This window comes from Quercus lobata, chromosome 9 (genome assembly GCF_001633185.2).
Source record: "Quercus lobata isolate SW786 chromosome 9, ValleyOak3.0 Primary Assembly, whole genome shotgun sequence".
Lineage (NCBI taxonomy): Eukaryota > Viridiplantae > Streptophyta > Magnoliopsida > Fagales > Fagaceae > Quercus > Quercus lobata.
In genome coordinates this window covers 47,153,044-47,172,427 of record NC_044912.1, presented here as the reverse complement: position 1 = coordinate 47,172,427, position 19,384 = coordinate 47,153,044, and the positions used below count along the sequence as shown (strand labels likewise).

Here is a 19,384-nt window from a genome sequence, read left to right as displayed (position 1 = left end):
CTTTTTTGCGTGCTTGGAGTTGCAGAGGATGTAGGAGTTAATTCTCGCGCTGTTGTTTTTATGAGTAGGCATTAACTTGATTTAGGTGGGATAGTCTTTTTAGTGCTTTAAGTAAGCTAGTTGCATTAGCATATGTTCACCGATATAGAGATTATCACCATTTTAGTCCCTCTTTTTCTATGTCTCAGTTAGTATGGCAAGAAGCTATTTCCCTACAATTTTTCTTTATAGAAAAGTGGAGATTACATTTTTTTTTTTTTCCCAAGTGCCAATTCCTCTATATTTGAACTTTTGTTTGTGTTATGCATACTTCCTAATGAAAGAATCAGAATGATCACGAGCAATGGACTAGTTTGGAGAAAGAAGACCCTGAAATTTCTGTAGTTAGGCTACTTATTTTGTCTCAAGATTGCATTCAGTTTATTTTTACTTTTTTAGTTAGTATCATACGGTTTTTCTTCCAATTATTTTACTTTGAATGAAAGGTTTCACCGCACTTTTTTCCTCCAACTATTATTGTATGGGGCTCAAGTGGCCAATTTCTTAAAACTTCTGAGTTAGGCTTCACCAGAGCCATTTTTAGTATTTAGTAGCTCAACTATAAGTGTCTACAAGAACCTTTTGAGGTAATACTTGATTCTTGAAATGTTGTTTTCACCCGTAAAAGATTTTTAAAAATGCATTTTTTCAATCACTTGTATTAATTTGATCAACTTGTCGTAAATTTGAAAAGATTGACCTTATTGCTATGGCCTTTCAGGTGTCCTAGTTCCTAAAGAGCAAATCATAACCAATTCTGGTCCATCATAACTGTTTTCTTAGACAATACAATAAAGAATCTGATATTAGATTTATTGGGCAACACACTTGATCATTCTAGATTGTTTTCATAATCCTACTTCTACACGAGACCCAATAGGCATCTGGAAGGCCTAATGCTTGTATCCAGAATACATCTATGAACTTTTTGCCAAGAATTTCCCCAACATGGGCACCACTTTTTAGTGTCTTTTTGGTCTCAGAATAATGCGGTTACTTCTGTAGCTTTGCTTCTTGCCTTTGATACACATATATGAGACATTATTTGCTCATCTGGTCATGAAAGCAATTGGTGGATTAATGCAAGATTTTGCCAGTTCTGGAGAATATTTCTTCAGAGCCTACATCAAACCACTACCTCTTCACCTTATAAACCGAAGGAGATGTCACAGAATCCATACAAGCTAAAATTACAGAGATCAGGGTTAAGAGATAGCTTCAAAAAGGAGTCTACAAAGCAAGGGGAAGACAACATAGAAAAACAAAGTTTTTCCCTATAAATATTTTCTTCATGTATACAAAATCTCTACAATGAGCAATTCTTGCAATTGCTTTTTCTATTATGGTATAATGCATTGACCCATGTTTTAAAATTATAGTTTTTTTTTTTTTTTTGGGTAAAGTTGGATTAGTAGTATCAAGGTCACAAATGACTTTAACTCGTCACATTTGATGGTAATTCACATCAAATTCAACAATAATTTCAAATTTTAATAGCATTTCTAGTGTGTTTTTTTTATTATTATTATTTTTTTTTAACTATGAAAGGATCACAAAACATTGTGTATAACTGTATATGTCAAGTCTTGTGGTTGGCTCTGCCGCATCGTGTCTTAACACAGTCACTCGTGACTATAACTTTTTCACATCCACCAGTAACTCTGTCACATAGAGAAGTGACTCCATGATTTTTGGTTTTAGCCTATAGTCCTTGAAAAACCTACAAAAAAGGTCTTGGATATTAAGAGTTGGCATGCTTTAGTAGACCACATTTACAAGATTGCTGCAACGGTGTTGATATCAAGGGTTGGCTGTGCTTTTGAAAATAAATACATATTCTTTATGGACTTGGAAAAGTAAATGATAATACGGTCTTTGTTTGGTTTATTTCTTTTGAATTTTCAAGTTTAGAATGTTCACATTAGTCTCAAGTCTCAATAAACTAACTTGAGGTTAAAAATGTAGCTAAAAATCCACAAAAAGCTCACGCATCAGTCTCAACAAACTACCAAAAATTTTAACATTTAATTTTAGAGCATTCTGTCCAAAATAGCATTTGCTTAAAATGATTGTCACATACCACTTTGATACCAGCGTACACAATAATGTATTGGCTCAAGCAGGTTATATGTGATCTCACATACGCCTATACATATAACCAGAGCAAATAGAAGGTTATGCTAAAAACTTTGGTCGGTAATGAATATTTGAAGAAGTGGTTTTTCCTCAAAATTAAACCACAATACCAGTAAGTGTGTGTACTGTACAAGTTGAGTGTCTACGTGAGTCTTAGTTCTAACTTTATAGCCCCAAGAGTTAGGTAAAGAGCAAGTAGCAGTCGAGGGTGTGATGCCTCAGATTAACTGGATTGGATGTTAATTAAGTGTGTGGGTGTGTAATGAGTCCTACATCGAGCTTTATTAACAACTCAAAAGAACTTCAATTATAAATAGACTAGTCATTTTTTTAACGATGTATGAACTACATTAATATTGAAAAGAGTAAGGTGTTCTATGCAGATTTTAATGGGAAAAGTAAGATATTTATTTTCAAATGCAACAATGGGCTTTAATAAGATATTTTAGAATGCCTTTGATTCTAGAAAGATTATGCACGAGTGTAAACCCTTTCTTCAATAGCTTGTAGGAAGAATTCAGTCTTGGATTGCAAAAGATTTATCTTTTACCTGGAAGTTTGCAACATTTCATATTGCCTAAAAGTTTGTTAAAAGCATTGAGCAATATCTTATATGCATATTTTGCTGAGAAAGCCAATATTGGCGCTGAGGTTTATGCGGGTGAAAGATTGAAATGAGGTAGCTGCTTTGAAAAACATTACTTGGCCTGGCTCTCCATATGTGCCTTGGGTGAAAAACTAAAAATTAAATCTTCTTTACAAGAAAAAAAAAATTTGGGCTTGCCCGTATACCTTCATATTGTGCATTGTGGAAGACGGAAAATATTAAAATCAAGATCTCTAGTTGTGCATATACGAAACCATTAAGCGCAAAGCAGAAAGTGCACGAAATGACTCCTGGTTTCATCAAGATACCATCACACCATCACTCAAACTTGAAGATAGAGTCAGTTAAGTTGTCCTCAAAAGATAAAATTTTGATTCCACAACTACTTGCAAAGAGTTGAGAGTACCTGATTTGGTCCTGATATCACTTGTTTTGGCACCTTCTAGTCCAAAACATTGCTTTGTAGAGGGGTTGGCTTTAATAAGAGGTTGTCCAACAAGGTTGGGCAAATTAAATTGGAAAATAACAGTTAAGGCAACCTTCTGTGTTACTTGAATGTCTCTGGATGAGAGCAGATATCATACGCGGTATACTTGGCCTATTTGGGTCACAAATCATTAAACTGTGTGTAAAGTCCAGGAGATAATCAGTCTAGAAGACAAATTCGGTATTTCCATAGGTAACACAGATTTATATATATATATATATATATTGGTAAGATAACATATGGATATCCTAGGTTTTAAACTCATGACTTCCCTCTCAAATTGCTCTTACAAGGAAAAAATGCGTCATTCAAGTTAAATGGGTCATTTTACAAGGATTGTTTCCCATACTGTTCATCCACCATAAGTCAGGCTTGTAGAAGAAAAGCTGCAAATTCATACCTTTATCACCTACAACACATTGAGAGCCTAAAACTAGATTAATGCAACATATTATAATCCATAGTAATCAGATGCTCCAAATGCTTAGTAATCTAAAAGTACACATCTCTAGATTACCATTTTGGATAATTCAAGGCACGGATTAGTAATGGAGGCTATATTCCTTCTATTCTCCAGCCCAATATGCAGTTTTTTAACTTGGGGGAGGGGGGCTGTTTTATATGATTTCACCTCTCTTTAAATGGTAATATACAATATCAATGAAATGATTAGAGAAGGAAGTTCATTACCTAAATCTACAATATCATGATATGCTTTAGTAAGATATTGACAGGAAAAAAAAAATCTAACTTAATTTTAACAAATAAGTGAAAGAAGTGTCATGGCCAGTACATACGGACCAACAAGGAAAACTGCTGAGGCCAACAATAGTTACTCTTTGAAGCAATCCTATAGCTGACCACTATCACTACAGTAAACCCTATACATCAAACAGATAAGATCTAAGATCATATTCAATGAGTGGAAACAAATGCAATCCTTAAAAAAAATACAAGAACTATGGTAAAAAGAGAGGATAAAACAATCAAGTGTCCGAAGTACGAGGAATGTTTTATCACCAAAAGAGCCAGGGTATATTAATATAGATAGCTCATATAGCTTAGTTCTTAAACAAAATTCCCAGCCAATCTAATCATGTTTTTTGATTTTCCATATGGGGGCAATCCAATGGGGCATAAAATCAGAAATGCGTTTTAAGATACTATGAATAAAAGAAATTTACACTGAATGGTTGTTAACTTCTTATTGAAACAGAGTATCATAACCTTTTGAATGGCTTAACAACGAGGCAAGCTGAAAGAAGACTATTCTCCACAAAGTAACAAAAGAATGCATGCTATCACTGACCTCAGGAAATGTATATTGCACTTGCAATCCGGCAGGGATTGACACATGTTGAGTCTGAAGATGTTCAACTAATAAATGCTTCCCTTTGTTACTCTGGAATTTCTATTTTCTAACTCCATTGTAGCATGCAAATATAACCTTTTGTTGTCGCCAAAAAAATAATGAAACCAAGTGGGGATCAATCATTTTCATTCGCTGCATCAAATAGTAATGCATTAGTAACTGAATAATATAATTACAATAAGAAAAGAATAATTCTCCTGAAAGAATTAAAACACCATTAAAATATTAAAATTCTAAGTCAGAAAGAATTGCATGACCAAGAATAAATGTTATAAAGAACTAGATGAAAGAAGGGGAAATATACGTTTCAATTTTCTTAAGCTCTATAGGTTATGAGGGTACTACTAACAATTGCACTAGAGCATAATAGAGCATTTGGAATACAACTCACCCCAGTTATTGACACAACCACCTCATCCTATTTGCCAGTGTTCCTATCCATGTAATAGTACAGAGGTCAAGTACCTTAGAATAAAATAGGATGAAAACACATTCTTAAAAGCAAAAGACACAACAAGCAATGAAGGCCCTTGGAATTTCTTTTTTCTCATCGTTGGGTGGGGGGATGCAAAAAGAAGTTCCATCATCACCTGATTTTCCCTTTCAAAACCTTTTTTTTTTTTAAATAGTAAATGATTCATTAAAGAACAGGGGCATGCAACCCATGTACATGGGAAGTATACAAGAGATATACTAATAACCATTGATGATAATTACAAAGACCAAGCATCTCAAGTAAATTTGAAATGGAAAATTGTCCTGAAACTGATATCCCCTCATATAAGGATCTAAGAAAGGGAAAATGCCTTCGCAATATTTGATGAATCCTCAGTCATTTCAATATTTTGTTTTTCCAGGCCAAACTTAGTTAACACACTTTGTTTCCCTTCTGCTCGCCAATTAAAGAGAAAATTTCCGACCAGTAAGTCTACCCATGTTCACACCTAAACTTTAAACTTGCCTTTAGCAGTTCACCCAGTGCATTGGTCAATTTTTGTTACCAAGACACCCTACCATTGGTCTTATAATTCCTTTTTTTCTCTCAAATGCAGAATTGCCATGAATGAGCTGCTCAAACTACATACGCATTATTCTTATACATGCAACCCATTTTCAACCAAATAATTCTCTACTGTATAATTGATCAGTTAATGAATTACCACATTGACACTATTCACTGAAAAAATGTTTCAAACATCCATAGACAGTTACCTATCTTGTTTTGGTTGTCTGCTTGGTTGTAACAGGAAATTTCTAATAATTTTCTAATCCATATGCATCTAGTGTCTCTCATATTCCAAAAGAAACTAGAGTAAACAATGTCATTACGGAAAAAAATTAATTAATAATAATATATCCAAAGGTAACAAACATGGTCACTTATAGGATCAATTCAATCCCAACCCTAGACCTTTTGTGTGGCAACATCTATTCCAATCTACCATGAAAACAAATTATTGCTAGATTGCAAGTTTTCCAAGAATGTCAAAATTTATTTCTTTACTCAATCATTCAATTTGCATGGGATCCAAAATTATAAATGTAATTTTCAAAATAAAATAATATATAGATTGAATAGGTTTAGGATGTAGTTATAAACCAAATGATAACAAGCAAGTTTTAACCATCAGGATGTAGAATATCAGTTACATTGAGAGAATGCTTCCGAAACATCCCTTTTGCAGGTGCTGATTTCCTGACTGCAAAAGGACAAGCAATTAGAAAGGCTAATATAATTCTCTCTTCTTCTTCTTCTTCTTTTTGTTGTTGTGGGGGGGGGGGGGGGTGTGAGAGAGATGCGGGGAGAGGGTTGAGGGAGGATCAAATTCAAGACTAAAAGGTAGAAAGGCTAAGGAACTAACAGCTTCAAGACAAGTTTGATAAATTCCAACTCAATTTGAAATGTCAAAATCAAATAACAATTTCCAAAAAAATTTTTTTTTTTTTCTAAGGCTATTATTTTGTTTTAATTTTTTTCTTGGTAAGCTACTTACATGCCAAGGGGACTAAACCCTCAACCTCACCCACCACCTAGACTTACATGGGTGTTGGAGGTGCCATTTAGCCCAAAAGCCATTGAAAATTTCCAGAAAAATTAAATTTATCATATCATCTTTTGGTTAGAATTTGACCCACTAACAATGACCAACTACCCAAGTAGTGACACATTACAAGAAAATAGTTTCTACACAATGTTGGCAGGAAAAGGCACTCGAATTTAACTTATAGGAAATGCAACCAAAATGAAATCTTACAATTTCTTAAACATTTCATGTCAATAAATTGCATACAAACTTACTCTAAATAGTTGCAAAAAACCCGAATGTGTGATACTGTAATACCAGGAAAAAAAATATATATATATATATAAAAAATAATAAAATAAAAGGAGGGGTATTTAGGTAAATTTTGTTATGGGGTCAACTTTTATAATTAATATTACTAAGGGGTTTTTTTAGAAAATAAGGTTGAAACCCTAGTTTATATAGTCTAATTTTAAGTCAGCATATACTGATAGATGTTTTGAGAGAGGAGACTATCCAAAATACTAAAGTAGAGAAGATTTGACTACACAATTGAGGTAAGAGCCTATAAATCTCTTTCTTGTCAAATCTAAGCTTTGCTAGGATTTAGAGTATATTTTATGTTGGTAGCTCTGGCTAGTAGCGGAATTATCTAAAATTTCTATGGGTTTTACGACGTAAGTGTAAACAGGGAAGAATTGGATTTAGGCGATAAAATCTTTTTGGGTGGCATGGCTTTCTCTGTAATATTGTCAATTCTGGTGTTTTGTTGGGCATGGAGTTGCTTTGGGTGTATAATACTCTTTTGTGAATATTTAATTATAAGGAATAGTGGACTATTGGTTAGACCACCACTAGTCCAATAGCCTTTGACTTTAGAGTCTATGGAGATAAGAGACAAAGGCTTTTTGTTAGAAATTGTACTCAGCTTTACAGAGTATTCAATATTTATGAATGAATGCTTTTAACTTTTTAGCCTAATAATCGTGTGAGGTGAGTCTTATACTACACAGTGCTTGGGATTTGGCGTGAAACAAATTTTAATTGGAGTAATACAAATGATAGAATATGGAATATAGCCATAGAGAAACTGTAGGAGAATTACTAGTGAGAAATCAGTGGGTACGTTAGAAGTTTCTCATTTGGTCAAGTAACTTGAGGTTATTCTTATTATTTGATTATTGGGTAAATGGTGTTTTAAATTGTTAGGTGATATCTAAGGATTTTAGAGACGGTGTTAGGGAGAAGTTCTTTGTGGTGAGCTAGCTGAGGTAAGTAACCTTATTCTAATGAGTTTTATTTTCATATTTTAACTACTGAAAATTGTTCACAGTTGTTACTATTTATTTCTATTGTATTACTGATTTCAAGTAAAGAATAGAGAATTTCACAAATAAATATGAGCATTGAATATATGATTTATTTATTTAATTGTTCCTTTAACTATATGGATTTAAAGTACAGAATATAGAAATATCATAAATATATTTGAATACTGAAAATATGATTATATATGATTATGGATAAATTGACTATGAATTGATTTTGATACCCAAACCAATGGGGGTTATTCATTGGTATTCTGATACCCAACCAATGGGGGTCATTCATTGGTACTCTGATACCCAGCCAATGGGGGTTATTCATTGGTATTCTGATACCCAAACCAATGGGGGTTATTCATTGGTACTCTGATACCCAGCCAATGGGGGTTATTCATTGGTATTCTGATACCCAAACTAATAGGGGTTATTCATTGGTATTCTGATGCCCAGTCACGGGGATATAGCGTGACCATAGTCATAAGATTGTTAAGAATATGAATTACGTTTAAGTATTTGAACTAATTTGAGTCTTTAAAACTGCTTATGTATTTTTAGAACCTATTGTGTGTTATAGCTTTTGATATATATATAAAAAAAAAATAAAAAAAAATAAAAATAAAAATAAAAACTGACTACTTCCTAAACCATCTATGATATATTTGTAAGATTAAAATATGTGATCTATTTGCAACTCATTATTTTAAGACTATGAAATTTCTTTAGTTATTTTTGAAAACCCATAGCATAGTATAATTTTTGAAGATTCATATTACATCTTATTACTTCATAGATCTATTGTTGGATAGAACTTAATTGGATTTTGGTTACTTATTGAGTTGTCAACTCACCCCCCTCTTTCTCCTTTCAGATTTTGAGCAGGAAGAGTAGCATATGTTTGGGCTTCCGCTGGGATGTGCGCATGAGTGAAGTTTAGGAAATTAATGGAATAAGTTTTGAACTTTTATGTTTCAAGATTACCATTGGTGTAATCCTTCAGACTTAAAGAATTTAGTTTATTTTTTGATGTCGAAAGATTATTATTTGGAGATCTTTTGAGAATTTCTTTATTGAGGATATTTTAAAAATTTATTGATGAAATTTTCTTAAGGATAATTATTTAATTGTTTAAGAGGGCCTTACACACTTGTAGAGTGTAAACTTTATAAGTGTGTGGCTGTTGTCACGTGCCTAGCTCTTTTTGGGTTCGGGGCGTGACAATATTTATGGTATCAGAGCTCCAGGTTGGATCCTTAGGCATTGATTTATGAAACTAAATGGTGAGAGGGGTAGAAAATTAGGCATTTGGGGATACGTTGTATGATATATATACTAGATGAGTTTTTGATCTCTTTTTTTTTTAGTTTGATAACGTGTTAGTTTGTTATGTGCTTAATGAACAGAGAGGTTAGGATGCCACCTCGCAGTAAAAACACTGGGAGCACTCCCAACAACTCTGGCAATGGTAGGAATCAGCAAGATGGGAACCGAGACTGTAGGCACAACCAAGGCCAGCCACCAGAGATGATCCAGATGATGCAGACCTTGGTTGGAGTGGTCCAACAACAGGTCACTACTGGAGATAACTTGGCTAGGATGATGGAGCAACGCTGAGGTAATCATGGTGGGATGATTGAATTCAAGAGGTTGTCTCCTCCAACTTTTGAGGGGACTACTGAGCCTATGGAAGCAGAAAAATGGATCATTGAGATGGAGAAAGTATTTAGAGTTCTTGAATGCTCTGAGGGTGAGAAAGTGGCTTATGCAGCTTACATGTTGCGTGGAGATGCTTATGATTGGTGGCGGCTGGAAGAAGAAAAACGTGGCCAAGAGACTGAGCCTTGGACTTGGGAGCTATTTAAGTCTGTATTCTATGAGAAATATTTTCCTAAGAGCATTCGCTTTCAGAAGGAAAAAGAGTTCATCAAGCTGACACAAGGTAACATGACAGTTGCTCAGTATGAAGCAGAATTTTCCAGGTTAGCCAAATTTTCTCCCACAATGGTGGTGGATGAAGAAGCTAAGGCTCGAAGGTTTGAAGATGGATTAAGGTTTCGAATTAAGCAAGGAGTTGTGCCCTTTGAGTTGACTACCTTTAGGGCGGTAGTGAGTAAGGCTTTACTAGTGGAGATGGGGCTTAATGAGGCTCAAGCAGATAGAGATAATAACCAGAAGAAGAGGCCTAGGCAAGGAGAGCAAAGCTCCGGCTTTCAAGCCAAGAAACAAGGAACACAACGTGCTGATACCAAGGCATTGCCAAAGTGCTCTCGATGTGGTAGGCCTCATGCAGATAAGGATTGCCACTGGAATACTGGAGCATGATTCTCATGTGGACAAAGGGGTCACAGGATTGCTGAGTGTCCCCAACGAAAGGAGGTTCAGACCACCCCAAGACCAACAACAGGACAGAATCAGGGAGCAAGCCAAAAGCCCAAGATCCAAGGAAGGGTTTATGCACTCACTCAACAGGATGCTAATATTTCTAATGCTGTGGTAACAGGTATTATTCCGGTTTCCACAACTTATGCTTATGCATTGTTTGATCCTGGTGCCACTCACTCCTTCATATCTTCTAATTTTGCAAAGAAACATAATTTTAAATTTGAGCCTATGGAGTCTGAATTATGTGTGGATACCCCGGTTGGGGGTGTAGTAGTTACTGATAGTGTTTGCAAGTCTTGTGTTGTCAAAATAGCAGATAGAGAATTACTAGCAAATCTAACATTGTTGGAGATGCGGGATTTTGACATAATCTTTGGGATGGATTGGTTGGCTGCACATTATGCCATGGTTGATTGTCATAGGAAGAAGGTAATTTTCCAAGTACCTGGCGAGATTGAGTTCTGTTTTGTGGGAAGTGGGGCATATACTTCTCCACGGGTGGTTTCAGCTTTACAAGCTAGACGTATGATGAAGAAAGGGTGTAAAGGATATCTGGCCACTGTGAGAGACACACAACAAGGTGAATTGAAGCTGGAGGACATTCCTATAGTGAGAGAGTTCCCAGATGTGTTTCCAGAAGACTTGTCAGGGTTACCACCAGATAGGGAGATAGAGTTTTCTATTGACCTATTACCAGGTTCTAGCCCAATTTCTAAAGCCCCATACCGGATGGCACCTGCTGAGTTAAGGGAATTAAAAGCACAGTTGCAAGAGTTGCTTGACAAAGGCTTCATCAGGCCTAGTGTATCCCCTTGGGGTGCACCTGTGTTGTTTGTAAAGAAAAAGGATGGGAGCATGAGGCTCTGCATTGATTATAGGGAGCTGAATAGGGTGACGGTGCGAAATAAGTACCCTTTACCAAGGATAGAGGATTTGTTTGATCAACTCCAAGGAGCGTAGGTTTTCTCTAAAATTGACCTTCATTCCGGTTACCATCAATTGAAGATTAAGACTGTTGATGTGCCCAAGACAGCCTTCCGTACAAGATATGGTCATTATGAATTTTTGGTGATGCCTTTTGGCTTAACCAATGCACCGGCAGCCTTTATGGACTGGATGAATAGGGTGTTCAAACCCTTCTTAGATAAATTTGTTGTAGTATTTATTGATGATATCTTGATATATTCCAAGAGTGTGGAGGAGCATGAGAATCACTTGAGGCTTGTACTGCAACTATTGCAGGAGAGGAAGTTGTATGCAAAGCTTAAAAAATGTGAATTTTGGCTAGACAGTGTTGCATTCCTTGGGCATGTTGTATCTAAAGATGGGATTGTTGTTGACCCTAAGAAAGTGGAAGCAGTAGTTGAATGGAATAGATCGAATAGTGTGACAGAGATTCGTAGCTTTTTGGGACTGGCTAGTTATTACAGGAGGTTTGTTGAAGGTTTTTCTCACTTAGCCATGCCTTTGACTCGCTTGACCCAAAAGGGAGCTAAGTTTGAGTGGACCAAAAACTGTGAAGAAAGCTTCCAGGAATTGAAGAGAAGGTTAGTGTCAGCACCCATTCTCACCATACCTTCAGGTAGTGGAGGCTTCACCATTTATAGTGATGCCTCTAGGAAAGGCTTGGGGTGTGTTCTTATGCAGCATGGGAAGGTAGTGGCTTATGCCTCTAGACAGTTGAAGCCTTATGAGCAAAATTATCCCACACATGACTTGGAGTTAGCTGCGGTGGTTTTTGCTCTAAAAATTTGGAGGCACTATTTTTATGGAGAACAGTGTGAGATATTCACTGACCACAAGAGCCTCAAGTACCTTTTTACTCAAAAAGAGTTGAATATGAGACAAAGAAGGTGGTTGGAGCTATTAAAGAACTATGACCTGACTATTAGTTACCATCCTGGAAAAACCAATGTGGTAGCTGATGCCTTAAGTAGGAAGTCTGTAGGAAATTTGGCAGCATTGTTGACTACACAAAAACACATCTTGGAAGATTTGAGGAAAATAAGGGTAGAAGTACGGTTTCATGAAGCAGAGGCACATCTGACAAACCTTAGAGTTCAGCCTACCATGATTGAAAGAATAAAGATTGCACAAGGTAATGATCCACAGTTGCAGAAGATAAGAGATTTGATAAATCTAGGCTCTCCATCTGATTTTTGCATTCATGAGGATGGATCCTTGAGGTTTGGTAATCGGCTTTGTGTGCCAAATGATCCAGACCTTAAGGCAGAAATTCTAAAGGAGGCTCATAACACGAGTTACACGATACACCCTGGAGGCACTAAGATGTATAGGGATTTAAGGGAGACTTTTTGGTGGAACAACATGAAGAGGGAGATTGCTCAATATGTTGCTCAATGTCTAGTGTGTCAACAAGTCAAGATGGAGCATCAAAGACCCGCTGGATTTTTGCAACCTCTTCCCATTCCAGAACGAAAGTGGGAGGACATTACTATGGACTTTGTGACGGGGCTGCCTAGAACCCCTACTGGTAAAGATGCAATTTGGGTGATTGTGGATCGATTGACAAGATCTGCACACTTTTTGGCCATTAGGGTGGATTTCCCACTCGAAAGGTTAGCTAGATTGTATATTAATGAAATAGTGAGATTGCATGGTGCACCTGCATCCATTGTGTCTGATAGAGATCGAAGATTTGTGTCTCAATTTTGGGAGAGCGTGCATAAGGCAATGGGTACTAACTTGAAGTTTAGCACAGCCTTTCACCCTCAAACAGATGGACTTTCAGAAAGAACTATACAAACATTGGAAGATATGTTGAGAGCTTGTGTAATTGATTTCAAAGGTTCATGGGATGAACATCTACCTTTGGTGGAGTTTGCATATAATAATAGCTACCAAGCAAGTATTAAAGCAGCACCATATGAGGCTTTGTATGGCAGGAAGTGTAGGTCCCCTATATGTTGGGATGATGTTGGAGAAAGAAGATTGTTGGGTCTTGAGATTGTACAGCAAACAATAGATAAAATTCAAGTGATTAAAGAGCGGCTCCAAACAGCTCAGAGTAGGCAGAAGAGTTATGCAGATGTTAGAAGAAGGAAATTAGAGTTCCAAGTGGGTGATCATGTGTTCTTGAGGATTTCACCTACCAAGGAAGTTATGAGATTTGGTTTTCGAGGTAAGTTGAGCCCTCGTTTTGTAGGACCTTTTGAAATCTTGGAGAGGATAGGTAAAGTTGCTTATAGGATTGCCTTACCACCTTCCTTATCAGGGGTACATAATGTTTTCCATGTCTCAATGTTGAGGAAATATATTCCAGACCCCAGTCATGTAGTAGAGTGAGCAAGAGTTGAAGCGTCGTGCCATACATTATGTCAAGGTTCAATGGAGGAACCAGTCTGTGAGAGAGGCTACATGGGAGTTAGAAGATGAAATGAAGGAGAAATACCCATATCTTTTTGAGGACTTAGGTATGTCAAGTTTAGAGGACTAAACTTCTTTTAAGTGGGGGAGAATGTAATACCCGGAAAAAAAAATATAAAAATAAAATAAAATAAAAGGAGGGGTATTTAGGTAAATTTTGTTATGGGGTCAACTTTTATAATTAATATTACTAAGGGGTTTTTTTAGAAAATAAGGTTGAAACCCTAGTTTATATAGTCTAATTTTAAGTCAGCGTATACTGACAGATATTTTGAGAGAGGAGACTATCCAAAATACTAAAGTAGAGAAGATTTGACTACACAATTGAGGTAAGAGCCTATAAATCTCTTTCTTGTCAAATCTAAGCTTTGCTAGGATTTAGAGTATATTTTATGTTGGTAGCTCTGGCTAGTAGCGGAATTATCTAAAATTTCTATGGGTTTTACGACGTAAGTGTAAACAGGGAAGAATTGGATTTAGGCGATAAAATCTTTTTGGGTGGCACGGCTTTCTCTGTAATATTGTCAATTCTGGTGTTTTGTTGGGCATGGAGTTGCTTTGGGTGTATAATACTCTTTTGTGAATATTTAATTATAAGGAATAGTGGACTATTGGTTAGACCACCACTAGTCCAATAGCCTTTGACTTTAGAGTCTATGGAGATAAGAGACAAAGGCTTTTTGTTAGAAATTGTACTCAGCTTTACAGAGTATTCAATATTTATGAATGAATGCTTTTAACTTTTTAGCCTAATAATCGTGTGAGGTGAGTCTTATACTACACAGTGCTTGGGATTTGGCGTGAAACAAATTTTAATTGGAGTAATACAAATGATAGAATATGGAATATAGCCATAGAGAAACTGTAGGAGAATTAATAGTGAGAAATCAGTGGGTACGTTAGAAGTTTCTCATTTGGTCAAGTAACTTGAGGTTATTCTTATTATTTGATTATTGGGTAAATGGTGTTTTAAATTGTTAGGTGATATCTAAGGATTTTAGAGACGGTGTTAGGGAGAAGTTCTTTATGGTGAGCTAGCTGAGGTAAGTAACCTTATTCTAATGAGTTTTATTTTCATATTTTAACTACTAAAAATTGTTCACAGTTGTTACTATTTATTTCTATTGTATTACTGATTTCAAGTAAAGAATAGAGAATTTCACAAATAAATATGAGCATTGAATATATGATTTATTTATTTAATTGTTCCTTTAACTATATGGATTTAAAGTACGGAATATAGAAATATCATAAATATATTTGAATACTGAAAATATGATTATATATGATTATGGATAAATTGACTATGAATTGATTTTGATACCCAAACCAATGGGGGTTATTCATTGGTATTCTGATACCCAACCAATGGGGGTCATTCATTGGTATTCTGATACCCAGCCAATAGGGGTTATTCATTGGTATTCTGATACCCAAACCAATGGGGGTTATTCATTGGTACTCTGATACCCAGCCAATGGGGGTTATTCATTGGTATTCTGATACCCAAACCAATGGGGGTTATTCATTGGTATTCTGATGCCCAGTCACGGGGATATAGCGTGACCATAGTCATAAGATTGTTAAGAATATGAATTACGTTTGAGTATTTGAACTAATTTGAGTCTTTAAAACTGCTTATGTATTTTTAGAACCTATTGTGTGTTATAGCTTTTGATATATATAAAAAAAATAAAAAATAAAAAAAAAAAACTGACTACTTCCTAAACCATCTATGATATATTTGTAAGATTAAAGTATGTGATCTATTTGCAACTCATTATTTTAAGACTATGAAATTTCTTTAGTTATTTTTGAAAACCCATAGCATAGTATAATTTTTGAAGATTCATATTACATCTTATTACTTCATAGATCTATTGTTGGATAGAACTTAATTGGATTTTGGTTACTTATTGAGTTGTCAACTCACCCCCCTCTTTCTCCTTTCAGATTTTGAGCAGGAAGAGTAGCATATGTTTGGGCTTCCGCTGGGATGTGCGCATGAGTGAAGTTTAGGAAATTAATAGAATAAGTTTTGAACTTTTATGTTTCAAGATTACCATTGGTGTAATCCTTCAGACTTAAAGAATTTAGTTTATTTTTTGATGTCGAAAGATTATTATTTGGAGATCTTTTGAGAATTTCTTTATTGAGGATATTTTAAAAATTTATTGATGAAATTTTCTTAAGGATAATTATTTAATTGTTTAAGAGGGTCTTACACACTTGTAGAGTGTAAACTTTATAAGTGTGTGGCTGTTGTCACGTGCCTAGCTCTTTTTGGGTTCGGGGCGTGACAGATACTCTCTCCCAAAATCAGTAATATCTATAATTATCTTGTTTTTCAACCCAAAGAAAGGATCAGGAATAGCTTTGTTCTCCACCAAGGTTGCCAAAACACTGTAATTATATCACTATTATTTGTTTTTTTTATAGGACTGTAATTAAATCACCGATACCCTTGACCCAATGAAAATACAGCTTTCATTTTCTTCTTCTACACCAAAAGTACCCCAATAGCAATAACACAACCTTGAGTGTATACTATAGATGCAACACTTGCAAACGTTTGTTATTGAACAAAAATTTCTAAAAGTATGATCAGCAGGGGCATAAATACCATATATTATAGAATAAAACTTCAAAGTATAATTAACAGAGGCTTGAAATTTTAGAGGTGCTATGTAACAATGACATTGTTCAAAGCAAGAAAGTCTGACTTACATTCTCTACACTAAGCCCTTGACTTATCATACATAATCGCACTATCATAGAAATAAGTTCAATAACAATAATAATAAAAGTAACTAAAACTAATGACCTAAAAAATGTTGATAAGCATGTAGATATGTAATAACCTGAAATGCTAATGAATCTTTGCATTCATGTTTTGCATCTAATTGCACATTTCCCTCTTCAAAATATTGGGAATCCACCTAAGGAAGAAGAAGAGGAGATGGACAATTTAATATGAGCTCAAGAAAAATGAATGCAATCAAAATTGCATAGAAAGAGAAGAGAGGAAAAGTAGTCCTACACAACTGATAAGAAATTCTTGTAGTTCGCCTTTTAGTTCCAGGATTGTCATCATATCCCTAACTCAATGTTCCACATTGATTGTCAACTTCCCATTCTAGATATTGTACCATAAAACATTTAAAACTAAAAAGATCCTACTATCTACACACTTCCGGTTTCTAACATATGAGGATAAGGCAAGGTACAACTAGACACATACAACCATGAGCTGGACAGTGTATTTATGTCCTATGTGGATCATGATGCCAAGAAAGTGCATTAAAAATAACTATTGCAATGTCATTTGATGAATTTCTCGCACCAAAAATTACGTGGACCAAGTATAGTATAAAAATCACATTTGTCATTTCAATAAACAAGGCCTGTGCAAGTTGAAATTACACGGGGCACATTGGTAGGTAAGTTCTTCACAAGGATGGCCACATTTGTGACAAGTAGGATGGTCTCTAATTTTCTCAATGAATGTAAGGGGGTGTGGGTGACAATAAAATGAGTAAGAACTTTCAAACTTAAAATTTGGGTAGTTCCCAAGAATACATTTTGGATGAGCAGGATAACTACAATCTGCACAGTAGTAGAACCAAAGCTTTGGATCTCGTTCTTCTTCACATATATCACAATAATATTCACCAGAGTCATCTTCAACAGCATAATTGAGAGTGAAGGGATGCTCATGTTGTCTGTACCTTGCAGTAAGTGGTAGTGTAGCACATTTAAAGTCTAATGCAAATTCACAAGTAATACAACGATATACTTGGAAACTTTCAAAGTCACAACTACTACATTTCTGTTCATATCTTGTGTTGGAGAGGTGAAGATAATGCTCGTGCCCTTTGTGGATAAGGACGTCCAACATCAAACTACATTGAACATCAAGATCAAAGTTGCATTCCTCACAATGGTAGGTGAAGCCATTGCAATCTTGGCAACAAGCATCACACCTAAATAACTTACTCCTATAAGGTGCCTTTGGGAGAAGGTTGAGTGGGTGTCGATGAAGTGGGTGTCGTTTTTTTCTAGGTAATTCAATACAAGATTTATGAAGAAAGAAGTTGCACTTGGTACAACTGTAAAATGGAGGGAGAATGACTCGTAAGCAACCATTACATTTTTTGTTATTCTCAACCTCATTGGTAAGCTTTAAGTCATGTTCATGACTGAAGTGTTTGACTTCTGTGACAATTTCAATTCCATCCTCACCTACATTGATTTTTTTGACTATGTAAGTTTTTGAGTTTATAGATCCATCCAGCTCTAGATCATCATTTTTTGACTCATCCATAAGTTTTAGCAAATTTATGTCCTCCCTATTTTCCTTGTCCGTAGCACAGTCAAGGTGAGCAACAAAATCGCAACTTGAGCAATAGTAAAACCCATAATCTGTGTCCACTTTCTGAACACAGAGGCGACAAAATCGGGAAACAGATTGACTAACTTCAAGAGAAGAAATGGTAAGGTGGAGGATGTGGTCATGACGTATAACTTTGACATTGCGTACGTAAGACGCACAACTTGGATGAATACAGAAATTGCACGATGCACAAAGAAAGGGCACATTGCCTTCTTTGCCACAAAGGTCACAAGTGAACTTTATTGACTTCCACATGCGTGTTAATAGGTGGTCATGGACTTCAGTTTCTATGGTGAGTGGTAAAGAAGCACATTTGCTGTGAAGGTTAAAGTTGCAATGGAAACAACCGTAAGTGTATTCCTCAAGAAATTCTTTGCAGACTTCGCATTTGCTATACTCTTTGTCACAAACACGTTTCCATTCCGCAAAGAGAATAAGAGAATGTTTTGGATGCAAAGGATGTTGCAACTCACGAGGTAGTTTTGCACACGATTTATGATGGTGAAACTTGTTGCATTTTATGCAACTATAACTAGGACCCAATACTGGTTCCCTGCATGCCCAACAAAGAATTCCTCTTCTCTCGTCTTCATTGAATACCAAAGAATGCTCATTGTTGCAAACATGTTGATTTTCCATCTTTACAACGTGAAAAAAAAAATAATAAAAATAAAAATAAATAAAAATAAAATCCAACTTGTTTAGCAAAAAAAAGGAATTTATAGATTATCCAAATGTGGAGAAAAATGGTTGGAGATGGACTCATACCTTGATATAGATTATCTGAGAGTCAGATGGGCAGCAAAGTCTTCAATAATCTCTGCTGCTAGCCGATTTGGTGTGGGAGAGTAAAGGGCCTAAAAGGTTCAAACACTTCTTGTAGAGAGAGATGAAACTTGCCTTTTGGTTTGGTTGGTGTGTGGACTGGAAGGGCTAGTAGTGGTACTGGTACTGGTAGCTTCTTTTTTTCTTTCTTTTAAGGGTCAACAATAGGACTATACTTAGACAGCTATACACACTTCATTAATTCTTTTGACTAGAAAAGTAGTTAGTTCAATTTTGGATTTTTCTTTGCCTATTTAGAAATAGATCATAGGTCATAGGAAAGAAAACCGAAGTACAGAAACAAAGAATTAATGAAAGTCTAATATATGTTTCCAAATTCACATGTAAAACATACCTCAACTAAGCCATATATTACACACACAAACAAAATCCTTACATGTACCTTCAGT

At 35.5% G+C, this 19,384-nt stretch overlaps 1 protein-coding gene across 1 annotated transcript; it reads right to left on the bottom strand.

Moving 5' to 3' along the window:
• Positions 1 to 4,408: 4,408 nt before the first annotated feature.
• Positions 4,409 to 18,788, bottom strand: LOC115961881. The gene is made up of 2 exons (XM_031080786.1): positions 16,618 to 18,788; positions 4,409 to 4,773 (listed from the first exon to the last, which is right to left on the bottom strand). Exon 1 carries the CDS (start codon positions 18,786 to 18,788, stop codon positions 17,142 to 17,144), a length of 1,647 nt encoding a protein of 548 aa, XP_030936646.1. The 3' UTR covers positions 4,409 to 4,773; positions 16,618 to 17,141.
• Positions 18,789 to 19,384: the final 596 nt, after the last annotated feature.

Coding starts and splice junctions, on each gene's coding strand:
- LOC115961881 (XM_031080786.1), bottom strand. CDS start 18,788: ATGGAAAATCAACATGTTTGCAACAATGAGCATTCTTTGGTATTCAAT.